The 20,209-nt window shown below is 34.8% G+C and overlaps 2 protein-coding genes and 1 pseudogene across 5 annotated transcripts; 2 read left to right on the top strand and 1 right to left on the bottom strand.

Moving 5' to 3' along the window:
• Positions 1 to 50: 50 nt before the first annotated feature.
• Positions 51 to 15,417, bottom strand: LOC117154850 (uncharacterized). The gene is made up of 16 exons (XM_076622900.1): positions 15,280 to 15,417; positions 14,457 to 14,844; positions 13,482 to 14,004; positions 13,031 to 13,252; positions 12,640 to 12,891; positions 12,323 to 12,489; positions 9,626 to 9,964; positions 8,948 to 9,473; positions 8,591 to 8,812; positions 8,152 to 8,403; positions 7,567 to 7,734; positions 2,925 to 3,259; positions 2,085 to 2,610; positions 1,134 to 1,355; positions 679 to 930; positions 51 to 585 (listed from the first exon to the last, which is right to left on the bottom strand). Exons 2-16 carry the CDS (start codon positions 14,787 to 14,789, stop codon positions 416 to 418), a joined length of 4,509 nt encoding a protein of 1,502 aa, XP_076479015.1. The 5' UTR covers positions 14,790 to 14,844; positions 15,280 to 15,417; the 3' UTR covers positions 51 to 415.
• Positions 11,344 to 11,464, top strand: LOC117154898 (5S ribosomal RNA; annotated as a pseudogene).
• Positions 15,418 to 17,399: 1,982 nt separating the features above from the next.
• Positions 17,400 to 20,057, top strand: Naxd (NAD(P)HX dehydratase). 4 transcript variants are annotated; one of them, XM_076622507.1, is made up of 3 exons: positions 17,400 to 17,497; positions 18,662 to 19,644; positions 19,803 to 20,057. In XM_076622507.1, exons 2-3 carry the CDS (start codon positions 18,704 to 18,706, stop codon positions 19,849 to 19,851), a joined length of 990 nt encoding a protein of 329 aa, XP_076478622.1. In that variant the 5' UTR covers positions 17,400 to 17,497; positions 18,662 to 18,703; the 3' UTR covers positions 19,852 to 20,057. The 4 variants fall into 4 exon arrangements, with proteins under 4 accessions (XP_076478622.1, XP_033186129.1, XP_033186130.1 ...); XM_033330238.2 differs by lacking the exon at positions 17,400 to 17,497 and adding an exon at positions 18,054 to 18,213; XM_033330239.2 differs by lacking the exon at positions 17,400 to 17,497 and adding an exon at positions 18,248 to 18,420.
• The last annotated feature ends 152 nt before the right edge of the window (positions 20,058 to 20,209 follow it).

Below are 20,209 nucleotides of genomic sequence, written 5' to 3'. Positions count from 1 at the left end.
AAAGCTTTTACCGAAGAAATTAAAATGAAAGGTATATAAAAAGCTACATGTACAAGCTAGGTATTTCATTTATTCTTCAAGAATTCTAAGCAATGCTAAACACTGCGAAAAATGCTGAAGCTGCTGTGGAAGTAAACACACATGTAACATTGTTGTGCAACACTTGCTGATGTAGCCAGTGAATAAGAATACTAATAGCAGATGGATATCGAAGAATTAGTAAATTAGTATTAGTAGATATTAATATTCGCTGTTTATATATGCTTATTATATACGTATATATTTCTATGACATTACATAAACGAACTGCTAGAAAGAATATCATATACATATTTCTATACCAGGTACATGCAACACATGAACATTCTGTATTGCTCTCTTATACAGATAGAAAATTATTTCGAGAATTAGTAAATTAATTTTTACTTTTAATTATGTTTAAATATAATCCTCCTTTCGGGCATATTATAAACGCATATGGGTTTAACTCGTATGGAATCGGTGTCTTCTCACAAACGTGCACCTCATAATTCTGCAGAATCTTAATTAATCCAATCTTCGTTTGGTAAATTGCGAAACGTGCGCCTGAAATCAAATAAATGAAAGAAGACAATGTCAATGCCATTTGATAAAATAATAATTCTATGGAAATAAAGTATAATCGTGTTATAAACGTGCCAATACAATTCCTTGGACCATGACCAAAGGGCAAATAGTGCATAGGATGCCTTGCATCTACTGCTTCCTTGGAAAATCTCTCGGGATCAAACTTATCTGGGTCTGAATAGATATTTGGATCCCTGTGAATAGAAAATACCGGTATCCAGACTCTCATGCCTTTTTGTAGTGATACTTTCGTGTTCGAGAAGGTATAATTGTCCGTCGTTTCTCTGGATACGAATGCCAAAGGTGGATATTTCCTTAATGTCTCTATAAACGGAATAAAAGGAGAAGATAAAAGTATTGATATAATGAATAAATTACGAAAGCAGATTGGTGAGTCTCCGGAATCGCCGCTAGTACAATAGTTGGTATTTGTGATTGTTGTTGTCATTCCGGAAACTTTTCGCTCTGCCCTCGTATCGTAGTAAACCTCCCGCGTATTAAAGGAATCGATCCTGTTACGTCTCAACCTTTAAATACTTTGTCCAAATATGACATCTGCTTTATAGTCTCGTATTTCCAATCCCCGGCATTTTTCGCATCGAATTCTTTTATTTCTTCTCGTAGCTTCTTCTGTATCTCTTGATTCAGAGCCAACTCGTACAGAGCGTTGCTGATCGTTGTCGATGAAGTTTCAAAACCTGCCGCGAAAAATACGAATGCTTGTGCAGCAAGCAAAGTGTCCGTTAATTCTGAAAGAAATGATCCTGGTACAATAATGGAAACTATGGATAGATTCGTATATAAGGATATTTTACAAAGCCACGTGTTGCCATTTGCAAACGAGAAAATGCCAACAAAATGATAATTTCGACGCGATAATGACCCGAAACATTCCTCTAAATTAGTTAAGACTTTCCTTTCTTTCGAGAGAAAATGTTAATATAATTAAACGATCAAATCAATCTGCTGATTTGAACCCAATTGAACATTCGTGGGATTACGTTACACGTCAATTGGGAAGTTGAATACTTTACATATGAAGGGGAGCTAATGGAAAAAATTACACATACATGGCGTGAAATATCAATTGCGTGTTGTATTCGATTAATTGAATCGATGACACACAGAGAGTATGCAGTTATCAAACCAAAGAATTATCCAACATCCCAAGAATTATCTCAAGTAATTATGTAATTGAAGCAAAGTATATCTCAACTTTTGTTACAAAGTTTCGATTTGTTCATCCGATTCGTTATTAATCGTAGATCTTACACGGGCATAATTGGAAAAAAATAACATGTTGCAACTTCGTACGTGGTCTGTTGTCTCTTTACGCTATTTTTAATTTCATCCGATGCATTTCGGAAGATAAAAGATATACAGCACTTTCCAAGCGCTCGTAATGTTTCTTAATTTTTGTCAGTAGGCGTACGTACAATAATTTATAGGACGAATAATAGTCTTTGCTAAAAACTTACTAATATCCTTTACTTTTTCGGGGTTATTCCGAAGTTCCAACAACGTATTCATGAAATCGTGCCTAACGATGTTGTGCTCTTTCCTGTAGTTCAACGTTTCGATGGTGATCCTCTCAATGAATACGTTCACCTTGTCTGGCGGAAGGATATAACCAAGTAAATCGTACAACTCTCCCATGCACTCCTTCATCCTGAATTTTATAATCGCCTTCCAGTGTGTAGCAAAGATTTCTTTGCCCATTCGGCGAAATTCGTTTTCCTCGTCCGACAACGAATTCACCTCAATCCCAAAGGCACAGCTGCCTATTACGTCGGTAGTATACTTGGCCGCAAGTTCTCGCACCTCGATGGGCTCTCCTTTCGCTATCAATATATCTAAATAGCTCTCGATACGTTTGGCACATTCGAAAATCAGGGAGAAGATTCCTTTGAGTTTGCCAGACGTAAATACCGGGGAAAGTTGCATTCTTAATGGCCTCCATCTTTCTACTTCTAAAGAGAAGAGGTGCTGAGAGAGTGGTTCCGCCTATAGCCATTGAACGAATTCACTATATTCGGGATGTTATATATTTGAAATATTTGGAACTTATTATATTATTTATCGTTATTTGTTATATCTTTTATCGCTTATCAAAAGAATAACTATCTAAGAAAGAGATATTAAATAAAAGAACATGAAGATACATAAACTTTCATTCGCTGGATGTATCAACTTATTTTTTATTTTGTTTGTTAGCCTGTTCTAATAGTTTCTTGCTGTGTATAATAATTCCTACTGTTAGTAGAGACTTCAATTTAACACGTTGAAATATAAACATGCGTTTCCATGCGTTCACTTACTATTTCTTGCTTCAAGAATCCGCGATTCGCGAATTTGGAAAAGTCTTTAATAAGAACATCTTTAATAATCTCAGGGTCCTGTATAACAAGATGAGGCGTTCTTCGTACGAATAATCCGATCATAGGTTCGTCTTTATATTCGTTATGTAGCTTCTGCAAGTATTCTGCAATCGATATCTTGCCAATCATCGGCCAGAAGACATTGCCAAACACTGGTATAGGTTTTGGACCTCGAACTGAACGATCCTTCCAAAAGTTGAATTTTGCCGTAAAATAATAATACAGCGCAATGAACACCACTGTCACGTAGCATAAAAATTCAAATGCCATTTTGACTTATTCAATCTCTCGACGATAGAGGTCAAAGTTCCGCAATCTGCAAAACATACAAATGTATGTATTATATATGTCGGAGAAGGGTCAGGAATAAGATTGTGGACGTTTGATAAATCTTCATTGGAATTTGCCATCGTCGTGTTATAACGAAGGTACGGTCTATTAATACGGGTATGGATACTACCGACTCGACAATCAACCGCAGCGGTTGGACACTCGCGATACTAGTAATGTTGGTCTTAGGTTCAATAACGAATCCGCGGTCAACGGGATGATAGATGTACGTGCTCACAAAAATCTAAATCGAACTCTTTGCGAAAACGTGGAATATCCACCGAGCGTACAGGCACTAAGTAACTCGCTAATACGACCTCACGAGAGAATGACTCTCCGTCGCGATGATGCTGCGGAGGAAAGCTACGATGGGGTGTGTCTGAGGACACGAGATCATCGGATTCGTCGAGGATAGCCTTCGTTCAGAAGGTGAGGGAATTTGGCGTTGATGCTAATTGGTCAATTTCCATATCGGTGGTTAGAAAAAATGCTAGCCGCCCTCGAGGGAAAGTTGCTAGTGGGAGACGCCGTTCGTTAAAAAATAGGTCTCTCCTATCTTCCCGTAGCTGGGACAAAGACTGTTTGAAGTACTTTAGTCAACTAATAGTCTGACTAATAGTCTAATAACTGAAATTACTGTTACTCAACTAATCCTACGATTTATGACGGGCCCTCAGGCTAGCTGAACATGTACTGCGGAGACGCATCGACATCTGGCAATTATTTTGCTCGAAGAATAAGGTCTGCGTGTGACGAGCCACGGGAAACATTCCAAACCGTTGGAATGTTTACTGTCGCGTGCCGCCACAAATATTTCTTTTAAGGAGAGCTATAGAATTACTCCATTACTTTTGTTAGATAAAGCGTTGATCCCGTGACCGCGGCTACGTTCGGCGACTGGCTGTCGCTTCGAGCCCAAGCTCATTATCACAACTCGCGAACAATTACAATTAGATTAAATAACTACAATTGTTTAATTACAGCTATAGTAGACTCTAGATTACAATGTTGCGGGATTATCCAAAATTCCAAAGGCTCCGGTGTTCTTTCATCTCCGACATATATATATATATAATAATAATGAATGATATAGGATTATTTATTCAGAAGTATTAGAAATTAGGATTTCCAATGATTTCTATCCTATATGATAAATTTATTGATAGATGGATCTATTTACAGTGGATTAAACAGGTAACGATGGTCATATAACGTGAACTAAATACGGTAATGTGATATAACTAAGACAAGTAAATTGACAACTCAGAGCCCACAACTAATAGTTTACAACTCATAACAATTCGGTAACTTTCTTTCGGCTCGCAAGTAATTAACTCCTCACAACTCGACTCTCAATTAACGATTCCTCGCAACTTCGACTCTCAGTTAACGACTGCCGCATAATTCGTCTTTCTCCCTTAAGCATCCCTTTGTCTCTTCTCGTATATCCAATACGTATGATGTCGATGGGTCATTGAAGTTTGCAGATATTAACTTGATACTCCGGACGAGAATTATGCTCATCTTCCGAATATGCCCACAGAGCTTCAAGTTGCTCTGTCAAGTAGTTTCCAACATACAGTGGGGTTCTCCTTGTCGCGGCTAATACGGAAACGAGACTGTTCGAATAGTGGTATTTCCAGATAATAAAATAATTTTTCTGACATGAAATTTCACTTATTCCAATACCAATTAATCGACAATTTCTTGAAATATTTATGGATGCCGTATCTTTTTGACTGTTAAGTTATAATTCTTTTAATAAAAATAACTGCACGGAGTTACATTCTTTTTGTATATCAAACCATTTTCCTTCGCAGTTTCCATTTTTGTAAAAACGCCATTATCATCGTATCTTTGTCGCAATAGAAGCATTTTATAACGTTAATGTGATAAGTGCTTTTCTATCGTCGCTATTCTCAGAATAATCTACGCGATTTACATAATTCTCATCATACTTTTTACTTACTATGTTTACGTACAATGTCTGCGATTGTCGTTTTTCTAATAGCACGTCTTTTTTTTGCGGTAATTAGACAAATTTCTTGAACGAGTTTGAAATATGTTATCATTCTTTTATCGTTCTTTTACGAGATATTCGTAAAAATCATCAATTAAATTTAGTTTCTATTACACTTCACTCTGGTACATAGATGATACGCATTTTTACATAGATATAAATCGAAGTGAACTTTGAAAATATCTGGGAAACTATGGCCGAGCGGCGATAATACGTTTAAGAAAAGATCATACAACATACTGACAATTGAGATTTTTCAAGTTCATCAAAATCGATATCACCTGCGACTTCTCTAATCATGTCGTATTTTCTTTTGATAGTTGGAACGCTATTAGGTTCATATTAAGCTCTTACGATCATTATTCGCTCGATCGATTAAAGGAAATAACAAATAAACAGAAAAGGGTATCTGTTATTGGAAAAAACTATGTTCCGATAATAGAACATTCGGATATTAAGATTTGCGTATTAAGATACGGATAATGAGTATTCGGGCCTAAAATACAGAAAACGGATAAATAAAACTCTACTATATGGCGACTGTCAATTACAAAAATATCATTTTGAGGGAATTTAGAGTTTAGAGTTTAGAGAGGGGATTTGGAGTTTAGTCTATTGAATAAGAGGTAAGTAAAATATGAAAAATCATACTTACATTTAATTAGTTATTCCTCTTCCTCTTCCTTAACACCTTCCTCTTTTTCGTACAGTCGCAAAGTAATTCTAGTCTCTTTGAATGTTACACTAATGTATGCGAAACATTACTTTTACTCTGCGATACAGCAATTTCCTTTAAATCTGTTTCTCTTCACTGATTTTGTTAGCATCTATTTGTCGCGAAGATTAGAAACGTACTTGCATGCTATTCGCGAGGCACTGCAGTTCTACTATAAGCTTATAGGCTTATTTAACGGCCTTGACAAGTTCTAAACTATAAAAAGAAATATTGGGATGCTTGGATTTTCATCAGCGCGTCGCTTCGTACCAAAGCTGATAACTCCATTGATATTGACAAATTAGGGCTTTAAAACGTTAAAACTCTACAAAAAATGCGACAAAAAGATATCGACACGCTATACAGGCCACTTAAACTGTAACTGTTTCCTTATTCATCTAGAGAAGAAGTAGTAATACGGTAACTACAATCTCGCGAGAATCTAGCTTCCGTCATCTTTTATCTTAAAAGCTAGAAACAAAGACACTTGAGAGTAAATTAAGCTCTCTGCCGCGTATACTGAGTCGTGCGTTAGCGGATGCAACAATTTTGCAACTGGAACGTCTCGTCCAGTGCAGTTTCAACGCCAGTCGGTACAGTTTCAGACGGGCAAAAAATTCTGGTGATACGAGGGAACAAAGTTGAAATCCGAAGACGCGTGCTATTCAAGAAACATATTAATTAAAATGAAGCGGGGAAAGGACGCTTGTAATAGGAGTTTAGCCTCCTCGTAAACTACAGAATCATACATGTTATTTAGTGCTTATAGTTAATTGTTCAGTTCCGAAACTTCTCCTTCCTTAAGATGCGCAATTATTACTTCATAAACGCACCGTTGCACACCGATTTCTTTATGTTCAGAAAGCCTAATATCTTTCCGTATGGGCAATGATTGAACGGCGCTGAGCTAGGATATTCCATCTGAATCAGTCACACAAGCCTCGAAAAAGAACAAATTCAACATTAGATATCTATTATCTTCCATGTATTATTTATTGATAAAATAACAATCCCATTTTTCTTAATGTTATATTCTTAACTACTTAACATTTTGTACAATTTTTTCCTATATACAAGGGGTGGACTACCGATACTACCGATAACAAGGATTACATGAGTTTACAAGCCCCGTGCGTGTATACACGAAGATACAAGAACTATCTATTTGATATAGGTAGTCCTCTTAATTCGGCAGTCAGGAGACAACCGGCAACGCTACGATAACAAGTTATATAAACATCAACAATGTTTTAATTTGACTATATTGATATATGTAATGAAAACATGAACTACTTGTTTCTATGAGTAAAATATTTGAACTACTAGTAAAATACATAAAAACAATATTCAACAGAACGTGTACCGCGCCTCGATATTATATTGAATTTCATTTGTCACACTCCGACAAACGTTCGTCGCATTAAATAATACGTCTATAAATTAAACAATTTTATAAATGCCGAAGTATACGTTAATAAAAAATTTTATTTGTGACAAATGAATGTTAAAATTGTGTTAGTCCTCTACCCTGGTTATCGTCAAATACAAACCGGTTGTAGGTGTCAGAACGAATGAAAGTGGATTATATTTATAAGGAATTAGAGTTTTGGAACAAACGCCAACCTTGTTTTTATGCAGGATTTTTATTAATCCAATTTTCGTTTGGTAGATTGCAAAACGTGCACCTGAAATAAATTATCGAATGTCAGATGTAAGTAAGTTCATTAGTTATATTTTTTAATATATGTATTATGATACTATATATACTACACGCAACTTTACTAATCGTAATTCTATCAATTCTAAGTCTAATTCTCCGATGGCAGATTTCTTGCGTTATGTTCGTCTAAAGTCACGCCTACTTTTTTTTCTACATCTCGATCTTAATCGCACGATCTTTCCGCTTGCATACTCGACGTTTAAAACTCCGCAATTCGTAGTAATTCTTAGAATTTTCATTTCCAGAAATATATGTTTTTACCCATCCTCGTTCGAAGGATAAAATTATTTAAAGATATATTTCGTTTCATATCGCCAATGTCGATCAATTATTTGAATTATTTATCAAGAAAAAACCGATCGATATTTTGCTAAATACGTACCGACACAATTTCTCGGTCCATGTCCAAAAGGTAAATAATACATAGGATTCCTTTCTTTTATCTTATCCTCGGAAAATCTTTCGGGGTCAAATTTTTCTGGATCTGGATAAATCTCCGGGTCCCTGTGAATGGGAAAAACTGGCACCCATATCAACGTTTCTTTGGGAATTGTTACTTTCGTATTTTCGAACGTATAATCTTCGACTGACTCTCTGCTTAAAAATGGCAAAGCTGGATACTTCCTTAGTGTCTCTGTATATGAAATAAGAATGATAATTACTGGTATAAATGTAGGAAGTAGAAGATAAGCAGGTAACAGCAATAATGAGAATTAATAGTATGATCATGCTATATAGTAACTCTGAGCTAATGCATCTAATCTACACATATGAATAAACGATCAAGTTCGATCTTAGATGCAAGCGATTATAATATTTACCTTGAAACACTTTGTCCAAGTATTGCATTTGCTTTATAGTTTCGTACTTCCACTCTCCGTCATTTTTCTCCGCGAACTGTATGATTTCTTCGCGCAATTTGTCCTGAATGTCATGATTCAAAGCCAATTCGTAGAGAGCATTGCTGATCGTAGTCGATGAGGTCTCGAAACCAGCCGCGAAGAAAATAAATGTTTGTGCGGCTAACAAATCGTCCGTCAATTCTACAAGCGAAAAGATATACATATTACGATATTTGAAGCGTGTATTTCACTCAGCAGCGATATAAGGATAAATTCTTAGAGATATCCTTATCGCACCGAAGCTTTCTTGCAAATTATTTACGCTAGTGTACTAACTAATATCGGCGACTCTTTCAGGATGCCTTTTCAGTTCCATGAGTATATTCATAAAATCAGGCCTGACGATTTTATTCTTCTCTCTGTATTCGATCGTCTCTCTAGTGATTCCCATAATCATTTTCGTTTCCTCGTTATACGGCAGTACACGAGCGAGAAAAACGTGCAACGGTGGCAGGATCTGCCGTATTCTTATACGCAATATTTTCCAGAAATCGGTAGAAAAAATTTTTTTACCGATTCGACGGAAGTCGCTCTCGTTTTCCGAAAGCGAATTCATCTCGATGCCAAAGGCGCAGCTGCCGATTACGTCAGTGGTGAATCTGGCGGCAAGTTCTCGCACATCGATAGGATCTCCTTTCTCTATCATCGTGTTCAAATAACTTTCAAGGTGATTAGAACATTCTAAAATTAAGGAAAAAGTTCCTCTAAGCTTGCCAGAGGTAAACACCGGAGAGAGTTGAGTCCTCAAAGGTCGCCATCTCTTGGCTTCCAGGGAAAATAGGTGATTAGATAATGGAACTGCCTGTGTTCGTTAAAAACATGATACGATACGTCACGGTTACTTAAAAGTGATTCATAGATTACACAAGACTAAAATTCATTTGTTTCTCTCTCTATGATTCTATTTCTTTCGATTTAAATTACTCGCATTCTTTTATATCTACGCATACTTACCGGTTCGCTTTTTATGAATCCTCGATTCGCGAATTTGGAAAAGTCTTTAATCAGGATGTCTTTGATGAGATCAGGATCTTTGACTATTAAGACGGGTACTGTTCTTAAAAATATTCCAACCATTGGTTCGTTCTTAAAATCATTGTAGTTTCTCGTTAGCAATTGTGGAAGCGATTCCTTTCCAAACATTGACTTCATAATATTGCCGAAGAGGAGCGTGGGCTTTGGTCCGGGTACTCCACGGCTCGTCCAAAAATTGTAACGTATCGTTAAATAGCAGTAGAGCACAATGAGCGCTAATGCGAGCCCGCACAGTATTTCCAAGGTGATAAACATTGTATATTATACGTTGATAAGAAGTTATTTGCTACAGAATATAAATAACTTTTAACGAGGCGCGAAATAGGAATCAAACTTCATAAAATATACAGAAAATAGAATTTATACATACTGAAATTTTTGACTTCAGATAAACCGGGCAGCTGATATACCAACCGGATTTCGCGGGGCGTTCTAGTTCACGAACAGCTCAAATATTTTTCAAACTGAAATGGAATCGAACTTGATAGAACTGAAAAAATCTATAAAAAGTTCAATACAAACATATAAAAAGTCCCAGATTAATTAATATCGTAATTCCTCTAATTAAAAAATTCCAAAAAGGCGATATTATTTATGTAAAAAAAAGAAGATAAATTCTCCCCTTAACTTTAATTAAAAAATAAAATCTGGCTGAAGAATAACGAACATTCACAGTTTAAAGTTTAAAGTTGAAAATTCACCTGTATCACTATCAGCGGTCTAATAGGTACTGTTCCAGTCTTTTGTTTACTAAAAGATATACATTTAATCGCAGTGCGCATGATCTACTGAGTCATGTTGGCAAATAATAATTCCTTAGATTTACATGATATCATTTCTGCGAGCTCACCACAGTCTTTGTTTCTCTCTTTTCGTTTTTCGTTTAAATATGCATGGCCCGAACGAATAGCACGTAATTTAATATTTAATAAGATAAATTTAATAGCGTGTAATAGCATGAAATTTATCATACACACGTACTAGACCGATTCTTAACTAAATTGTGTTCAAACCCTATTTTCTTGAAAATAGAGTCTTAAATAGAAAAATGTATTGTACGTTTTCAGCTTATTTTCATGCGTAGAATGATACCCTGTCGATCGATTATTTAGTCTTGTCCAGTCTGAAATTAGCCACGTTTAAGTATACTCAAGATACAGATCATAACGTGCTAAAATTGAACTTCGCGTGGATTAAAAACTTCACCTTCGTCCGTAAACTGTAAACGATTCATATAGCAACGATAAACGATGTGAACGCTGACTTATAACGTGATTTATAACACTTCATCATTCCTTTAGATTTTCCAAAGTTTCAACTTTTCTTCGACTGTTTAGTCTGTTATAAAGTATTATTCTTTAGTGATGTGATATATCGAGAAAAGACGTTCGCGCAATAAACAATCGTAATTGTTTCCCGAAAATATTCGTTGACAAATTTTGAATAAGAAAGGAAAACAGATGAAAATCTCGGTACTGATTGAATTACGAAACGAACGCTATTCGATACGTGTGAAACTGTAAAGCTGTTTATATACAAGTTAGTAGATTCAGATTCCTTTCCCCTCCTTTTCCTACACCTCTCAAACCGGTCTCACAGTTAAAATTCGTTGAAAAGAACATAGTGAGATGTTACTTGCCAACGCCCTGGCCACGCTGAGTACACTCGTTCCCGTCAGATCACGACGAAAGTTAAACAGCGCCGGGCACGGATAATACTTAGATGGGCGATCGCCTGGGACTCCGTGTGGCGTTGGCGAAGCGCACTGGGGCCCCCCCCCCCCGCCCCCGTGGTGGGGTTCGGGCTTTGGGCGCTTGGCGGCTCAGCTCCTCGGGACCGCCAAGCAGTCCGGTAGGGGAACCGGGCACGACCCTGGTGTATGACAATGGTGACACACCGCTCCATCAGCGGTGGTATTAGGCGCGCGGGGCAGGCCCCGTTGCGACGCTCACAGCGGTTTCCGGGCTTCTCTCGATCGCAGCCGGGACGGTTATTGTGGATGTTTTAGTCGGTTGGAGTCCGACACTACCTCGCCGCTTTTTCCAGAAGCGGCCTGGCGTCCGTGCGGATTTCCTCCACGTAAAATATAAAAAAAAAAGTGAGATCTTACTTTTAATATTTCATTGATATTACTTTACTTTACTTTATGGCCTTCGTTAGACTACAAATAAATTAATAATTAATTTAATTCGATTAATACATTAAACATACGTATAAAAAATTATTTATTTCATAAAATAATCTTATAACAAAAATACATTCCTCTTTTCCCCTAGTACATCATCAGAAAATATTTACAATAAGTTTACCTAGCCTGGTAATAATTTCCAAAGGAAACAAAATGATATATTACGTTGAATGTGATAATAATTACAAATAAATTATGAGAATATCATTAAATATCTTCTTTTGGCTTTCCGCTATTTTACTGCCATTAATAACTGATTCTTCATAATTGATTTCTTTAAAAATCAATCATAAAAATGAAGCTTTAAGCGAAAGAAAATTGCTATTGCGTACAGATTGCGTGATTTTCGTGGATTTTATCGGAGAGACATAGTCTTATGTTTACAACAGCTAACTTGAATATCGAAAGGGTTATAAAGTATTTTATTAACTTTCAACTTTCGTAATTTTTAGATCGAGTCCGTGTTTGGGTGCTAGCGTGAACGTACGTGGTTCATTTATATACGGAATTTGTGTTCGTTCACAAACATCAACCTTATAAGTACGGAGGATTTTTATCAGTCCAATTTTAGTCTGGAAGATTGCAAAACGTGCACCTACGAAAAAAACATGATACAATATTAATATATCGTAGTATCTTACAATTGATAACCAATTTCAATAATATGCCTTATATAGTAGGTTTATCGATTTGTAAATAATTTGCTTTCGCACGAACAACTGCTTAACAAGGTGATACTACATACCAACACAATTCCTTGGGCCATCGCCAAAAGGTAGATAATGCATCGGATGCCTTGCAGCTACTGCATCCTCCTTAAACCGATCGATGTCGAACACGTCAGGATTCGGATAAATCTCTGGATCGCGGTGGATACCGTATGCAGAAATAAAGATCCTAGTGTCCTTTGGAATTGTGAGCTTTATATCTTCAAAGGTATACTTCTCCGTATTTTTTCTCATTATGACGGTCACCGGTGGGTATTTTCTTAACGTTTCTAAAGATAAAGAACCTCTGTTAAAACTTGCAATTTTCTGCAATTCTATTAGCTTATTTTATTATTAACGCATCATTTTAGTCTACGAGCATTTATAAGAAATGTAAACATTCAACATATCCAAAAATATCCAACAAACCTTTAAACACGGCATCCAAGATTGGCATTTTCTTAATATTTTCATATTGCCATTTCCCATCGTTCAACTCGTGATGTTCCTTGATCTCGGCTCGTAATTTATCCTGTACATCTTGATTTTGCGCCAATTCGTAAAGGGCATTGGCTATCGTTGACGAAGAAGTTTCAAAACCAGCCACGAAGAAAAGGAATGCTTGTGCAACTAGCAAAGGCTCGGTTAATTCTAAAACGAGAGAAACGACATTTTCATTATATCACCACCTTAAAGTAGAGAAAGTCGTTCTTAAGACATCCTGAACAGTAACGTTTTGTCACCGGTCTCGATTCGTGTAGGAACGAACCATTCTAATTGCGCGCAACTGTTCCCTAATTTTCCTCGACTTTTCTCACCAATTATTCACGACAAACGATCACACCAAATTTCTACAACGTCGAAAAGCATACACACGTACTTATGCTCAACTTCTCAGGGTGATCCTGCAGATCCATAAGAGTGTTAATGAAGTCCGGTCTAACGATCTTGTTCTTCCTTCTGTGCTTTATCATATCCAAAACAGCGTTTGTGAAGAAAATAGTGGTTTCGTCTTGTGGCAGTATATAACCCAGAAGAGTGTACAATGTTGGCAAATTCTCACGAAGTCTGTTTTTTAATACCTGCTTTAAACCAGGACCGAAGAATTCCCTTCCTATATCGCGGAATTTACATTGCATGTCTGACATGGCATTCATGTCGACTCCGAAGGCGCAACTGCCAATTACGTCGGTGGTGAATCTGGCAGCCAGTTCTCGTACTTCGATGTAGCTTTTTGTCGATATCAATGATTCCAAATATTTCTCCAGAGTGTTAGAACATTCATCGATCAGAGAAAACATGTCTTTTAGCTTGCCCGATGTGAAGGTTGGCGATAGTCTTGTTCTTAGTGGTCGCCATCTTTCTGGTTCCAAGGAAAACAAATGTTGAGAAAGTGGTTCTGCCTATATTGAAAAATTCGAATAATCGAAAAATAAATAATATAGAACTTAAAAAAAATATATATATAATATATAATTAATATATATTTAAATATATTATTGTGTTATATTACATATTGTAACATATATCATTGAATTTCTAGAATTCTATATCCATATCTACATTCGATATCTATTCTTAATGATCAAACGTATCCGTTAAGTGCATTTCTAATTTTATGATATGAAACAAATTGATCAAAACATTATATTATGATTAATATCGAAGCTTATCGTTTAATATCAGTATATAACACTATCTATGAACTTGAAATTACACATTAGCGATTATACGAATTATAGATAGAGTGCACAGTGCAATAGTAACTTTCACTGACTTCACGCTAACTTTATTCGTGCAACCTTACTTCGAACTTATTTAATTCTTACATAAAATTACTCCTTCGCGTACTTACCACTTCGTTCACAGCAAGGCCACGATTAGAGAATTTGGAAAAATCTTTGATAAGAACAGTCTTGATTAAATCAGGATCATTTATAGCAAGAATACGTTGCGTTCGTACGAACAATCCAAACACAGGCTCATGTTTGTATTGTTTGTAAAAAGACATCAGTCGATCACCTATGGATATCCTCCCAAATATTACGGGAAAAAAATTTCCAAACAACAGTTGTGGCTTGGGTCCAGGTATTCCGTGCTTCTCCCAATACTCATAGGGCTTTACTAGGTAATAGTAAAAAGCAAGGAAAAGCACGATAAATCCGCAAAGGATTTCGAAGGCAGCCATTTTCTCTAAATTTTCGCCAAATTCTCGCAGCAATCAAAAATCCACTGACGAGAAACTGTAAAAGATACAAAATGTGATCTACGACCATCGTTATCACAACTTTCATTTTTACTAACCAAAAAGTGTGAAAAACGTTCTCTGATCTTTAAAATCACTCACTTTGGAAAATTACAAAGAATATAAAACACTAACAATCTAACTAATAGTGTGACAAAAATATGGACGATTCGTAGCAATGACAGATTTGTAGAGCTGGCATTCTATCCCTCTAGATCGTTAGATTCATCCACGTATTATGAATAATTTCACCGAATTTTTCGCGAACAATTATACCTTGTATAAAGGAAATAAACGAGACACTTAAAATGTGGATGAAAAAGAGCAATATTGAATTACGCAGCAAACACGTAAATGATGAACAGAAAGTTAGGAGAGGGCGACGATTTCTTTCAAAAGCTCAAAGAGTGAAGTTCTAAAAGTATGTACATACATGGAACACTGTAAAATTGGGTTCTTGGATTGCCGAATGGAATCACTACGACGATTCGAACAGAACTAATCTCCTACCATTGTCTACATGAAATTATATATTTCCCCATATATAATAAAACTATCAGATACAATTGCGTCACAACACACCGACGATGTCTATCATTCTTCCTTCGATAAAGATAATATACAAATCAATCAATATGATTGTTGAAGCCGTACGATAAGATAAAAAAATGCTATTTGATAGAAATTATATACGTGATTTGAACGGTTTTTATTGTGTGTCTATCTCTAATTTATTTAAAAATGTAATCGAACGAGTTAGAAACAGTCGCGTTTACGGTATGTTCTGTACATTTGGAAATGCTGAATTCGGGTAGTTTCACTTTGACGTTTGTTGACGATTGTATAAAGAATAACCGAGTACATTCGACGTCGCAATCGCGAAACCGTTGAAGCTTGCTAACCTGTACGCTAGCAAGGGAGAAGGCATAATATACGGTACCCTTAAATGACTGCTATCTTTTTCTAGAACCAGAGATGATGGAACTCAGGCAATCGCTATGTGCGTTTGCAGGTCGCAATCAATCCCAATGGTATCCTTAAGCGTTGACGCTTTCTCTTTCTACAGTCCCCGTTCGAACTTCCCATTTTCTCATACCTGCACGATAAATTAATAATTCCCTAAAGCCACATTTACATTTAGCAAGTACAGCTTAAATAACTTGTTCGTTTAATCAAAAATAAAAGAATGGGTTATTTCTAATTCTCGTCTTTGTTGGGAGCGATTGGATTGGCCATCGGGAGTTTGGGAAAAGTCCCACTAGGGACTTGGGCTCGTAGAATTTAATTTTCCTACGAAAACAGATATGAATAAAATTGCAGTTGTAAATTATTTCTAACTGTCGCAGAAATAACGAAAAAACATGTATACTAGATATCTCCGTATTGGGGCTACTCGATGTAAAGTTTAATCAATGAACTGAAAATGGAAGGCCAGTCAAAATTTATGACCCAAACCGTTCCTGATCGTAGTTCATTAACAAAGCATACGAACAATCCTCATCAATATTTCCATATCATCTTTTTATTATCTCATGTAAGTTGTAGTTTTCACGTATGACTGACTTGTTTCTTATTTATGTATATAGAGTCTGTGATATCGACGTGCTTTTTGTGCATAAAATCCATAATATTGATAATATTAGATTAGAGTTATATGCTATAAAATATAATCTATAAATTGTTTGATTATGACGTCTATCTACGCACGTTCGAGCGAATATGACATTTTGACATTTGCTCATGATATGCAAGATTCTGCACAAGAATAGTAAAATCACGTTAATTCTCATTAAAATTATACTTAATTGAAGAAGATGTTAGTAAATAATATTAAATTAGTCGGAATTTACTTCACGCAGATTTTAATGTTCCTTTTATTATTGAGTGATTAAAAGTTCAGAACGTCTCAACGTTTTTAAAAATTAATGTATAGAAACTTAAGCGTTAAATGCATAAAATGGATGGTAGAAATGTAAAACTAACTTTTCTCTTAAAGTTATTACATGTATTTAATAAAATATATTATCTAATCAACACTGTCTCCCTTTATTATCAACATATGCATTCTTTCAAAGTGTATAGTTTTTCACCTTGATATATCATATGAAAAAACAACAACGTATTAGCGACCAGTACTTAACAATTTAATTGTATTAATAAACAATGTACTTGACTAGCTTTACTTTGATTGAAATTTAGATTACGATTTAGCTTATTCCGCCAATATTACGACATTTTCAGATAAAATTGACCTAAAAGTAACTTCTTAGGTTAACTTATCTTTTTTCTCTTCTTATTGATATAATCAATTCAGTTATTAATGGTTCCTTCAAAATTATTGCGATCTAAACATCATTAATAGTTATTAACAAAGTGTGAATTATTGAAGTATTATAATTAAGTTTGAAAGGGAAAGAGTAATCGAGAGTAGCTAGTTTCATTATAAATATTTATTCAAAAGAATAGTCTTTTTTCGAATAAACTTTTATCCTACTATTGCTCGAACCTTTAAAAATACGAATAACGATTTGAACAGAGTCATTCATTGACAGTGCAAAACCATGAATGGACGGAGACCATGTGAATTTTAGAATACACTACTCGTATAGTGACTACTAATATTTGGTGACGTATTAATTGTGTGTTCCAAGGTTACTATCGTACAGTATGAATTCAAATGTTTCATTAATATGATTCCTTATATACATACATATATATATATATATTTTGCATAACACAATTTATGTTTGTAGTATGAAAATAGAGGTTATGTGTATTTTTCGTTCTTTCTGTAGGTAAAATTAACTAAAATTTTAGAATATTGTAAATATTAGGAACTATATCTTGTTAGCTTATAAAATATTTATTATTTGTATGTATATCATAAATAAACACATTTTTGTATTTTATAAAAGGGGCTGCGCTAACAAATTGATGGTATATTCAAGGAATTGTATATTAAAATCTATTATAAAATGAAAATTGCCGAAGTATGATTTAGGCATTTGAATGTTTAAAGGAAAACGAGTGACGAATAGACAATATACTTAAAATATTCGTATGGAATAATAATTTTCGGCAAACATCCAATATAGCTACATATATACATATGTATGTGTATTATTTTATATATAGACGTAATTTATCAATTTTATTCATTCTCGAAATCTTTGATCCCTATTTATAAATGAACGTACGAATCTTCATAATGTTTCAAATAGTTAATGGCCGACATCAAAGTGACAATTGTTTTTTAAAGTTTTCAATCGTACACTTGTTAATACTTTCGTACTGTCTTGTTTAAAAATTTTCAGTTTTTGTTATCCTGCTTTTTCTATGTAACAAAACAAATTCAAAAGGTGTTTAGGTAAATTATTAAATCAGTATTTTAGGCATAAAAACATAAAAAACATGCGCAGTTTCATACGAATAAAGTAGAACAATCTACTTTTTTAGGTTATCGTTACTTTTTATCATATCTTGTGTTTCTGTATTATTGCTCGATTTCGAATCAATTAATAATTGCTACAAAAAAACAGTATATATTGTCAATTAGATATTAAGAACATCGCAGGTATTATTGTATTTTATCTCTTTTATCTTAATGTATTTATTTATATACACCATTGTTATCATATATATATTGTATCTATTATATATGTAAATGTTGCTGAAAAATATGTATTTTACAACAAATGATAAGATATATATGTTAGGAAAGGTTCGCATCAATCATTATATATATCATCTGTAAGAGGAAAGTAACTATTAAGATTAACCTCTTAAATTGAGGAATGGCTCTTGGTATTTTGCAGTTTGCCTACAGGAATTTAGTCAAGTGCCCATTAGTTTCCACTATGGCAACATCTGTGTCAGTTGATGAGCGTATGTTAAAAGGAATAAGAAAAATAATTCCAAATTTGAATAATACCAAATATAAAGGACAAGATGGTAGAATTGGAATATTTGGTGGTAGTATGGAATACACTGGTGCCCCGTATTATGCAGCAATGAGTGCACTTCGCACTGGATGTGACTTAGTGCACATATTTTGTGCGAAAGACGCAAGCATTCCTTTGAAATCATTTAGCCCAGAACCTATTGTTCATCCAGTTTTAGATCAATATGATGCGATTAAACAAGTAAGACCATGGCTTGATCGTTTGCATGTAATCGTTATCGGACCAGGTCTTGGTAGAGATGATAAAATATTTAAAACAATTGTTGAATTAATTTCAATTTGTCGTGATATGAAAAAGCCACTAGTAATTGACGCGGATGGATTATTTCTAATTAGCCAAAAGCCTGATATTATAAAAGAGTATCCAGGTGTAGTTCTTACTCCTAATGCAATGGAATTCAGTCGTCTTGTTAAAGGAGTACTGGACAAAAATGTTCAACCTACACCAATGATTAAAGCTAACGATGTTAAACATTTGGCAGATGCATTTGGCAAAAATGTAGTAATTTTGCACAAAGGAGCGAAGGATGTAATTGCAGATGGACATAAAGGTACAGAAGCTGTGTCATGTGGATTAGCAGGTTCTGGAAGAAGATGCGGAGGTCAAGGAGACTTACTATCTGGCGCGTTGGCTGTATTTTGGTGGTGGGCTATTTGCGCTGGAAGTAGTGAAAGTGCTTTGTCACCTCCAATAGCTGCAAGTTACGCTGCATCTAGATTAGTAAGAGAATGTAATGCATCTGCATATAAGATAAGGCAAAGGGGAATGCTAACATGTGATATATTGGAACAAATACAGCCAGTTTTTGCTAGAATTTTTGAAACTCATTGTAACAAGTGAGCTACTTAGCTAAAATGACTATAATTCTGATGTAAAATATTTTTGTATGAAACAAAATTGTTTTTTCTATAAAAGTTTTAAATATAAAATCTTTATGTATATGTTGTACAGATCGGTTAATAATAATTGATAATAATATTGATATTGATTATAGAACATCTTCATTCAATGGGAGAAGTCGAACACGAAGCACTGATTCCTGAATTATATCTATAATTCCTTAATTTTTCATAGTACATAAAAATTTAGTATATTTTTGGATCATTAAATCATGAAGTGATATCGTTAGAAAGGAAAATTATATAAATTCAGGAATGTAAAAATCACAATGAATTTATTATAACTAATGATAGATCTTTTTAATGTCATTAAATGCATTACAAAATAAATAAAACATTTTATAAGCTTTCATAGACTTACTTCTACTAATTGTTCTTTTTTTAGTTATCTTCATATTTACAAATGGTGCATTTCAGTAATATCTTACTGTGAAAAAGTTTTCATTTACAAGTTTATACAGAAAGATTATCGAATTTATGTTTACAAAATGAATCGTTGATT

The sequence above is a fragment of the Bombus vancouverensis genome, chromosome 11, assembly GCF_051014615.1.
Source record: "Bombus vancouverensis nearcticus chromosome 11, iyBomVanc1_principal, whole genome shotgun sequence".
Classification (NCBI taxonomy): domain Eukaryota; kingdom Metazoa; phylum Arthropoda; class Insecta; order Hymenoptera; family Apidae; genus Bombus; species Bombus vancouverensis.
Note: the sequence above shows the minus strand (reverse complement) of the source record. Positions and strands in the feature narration are given on the sequence as shown.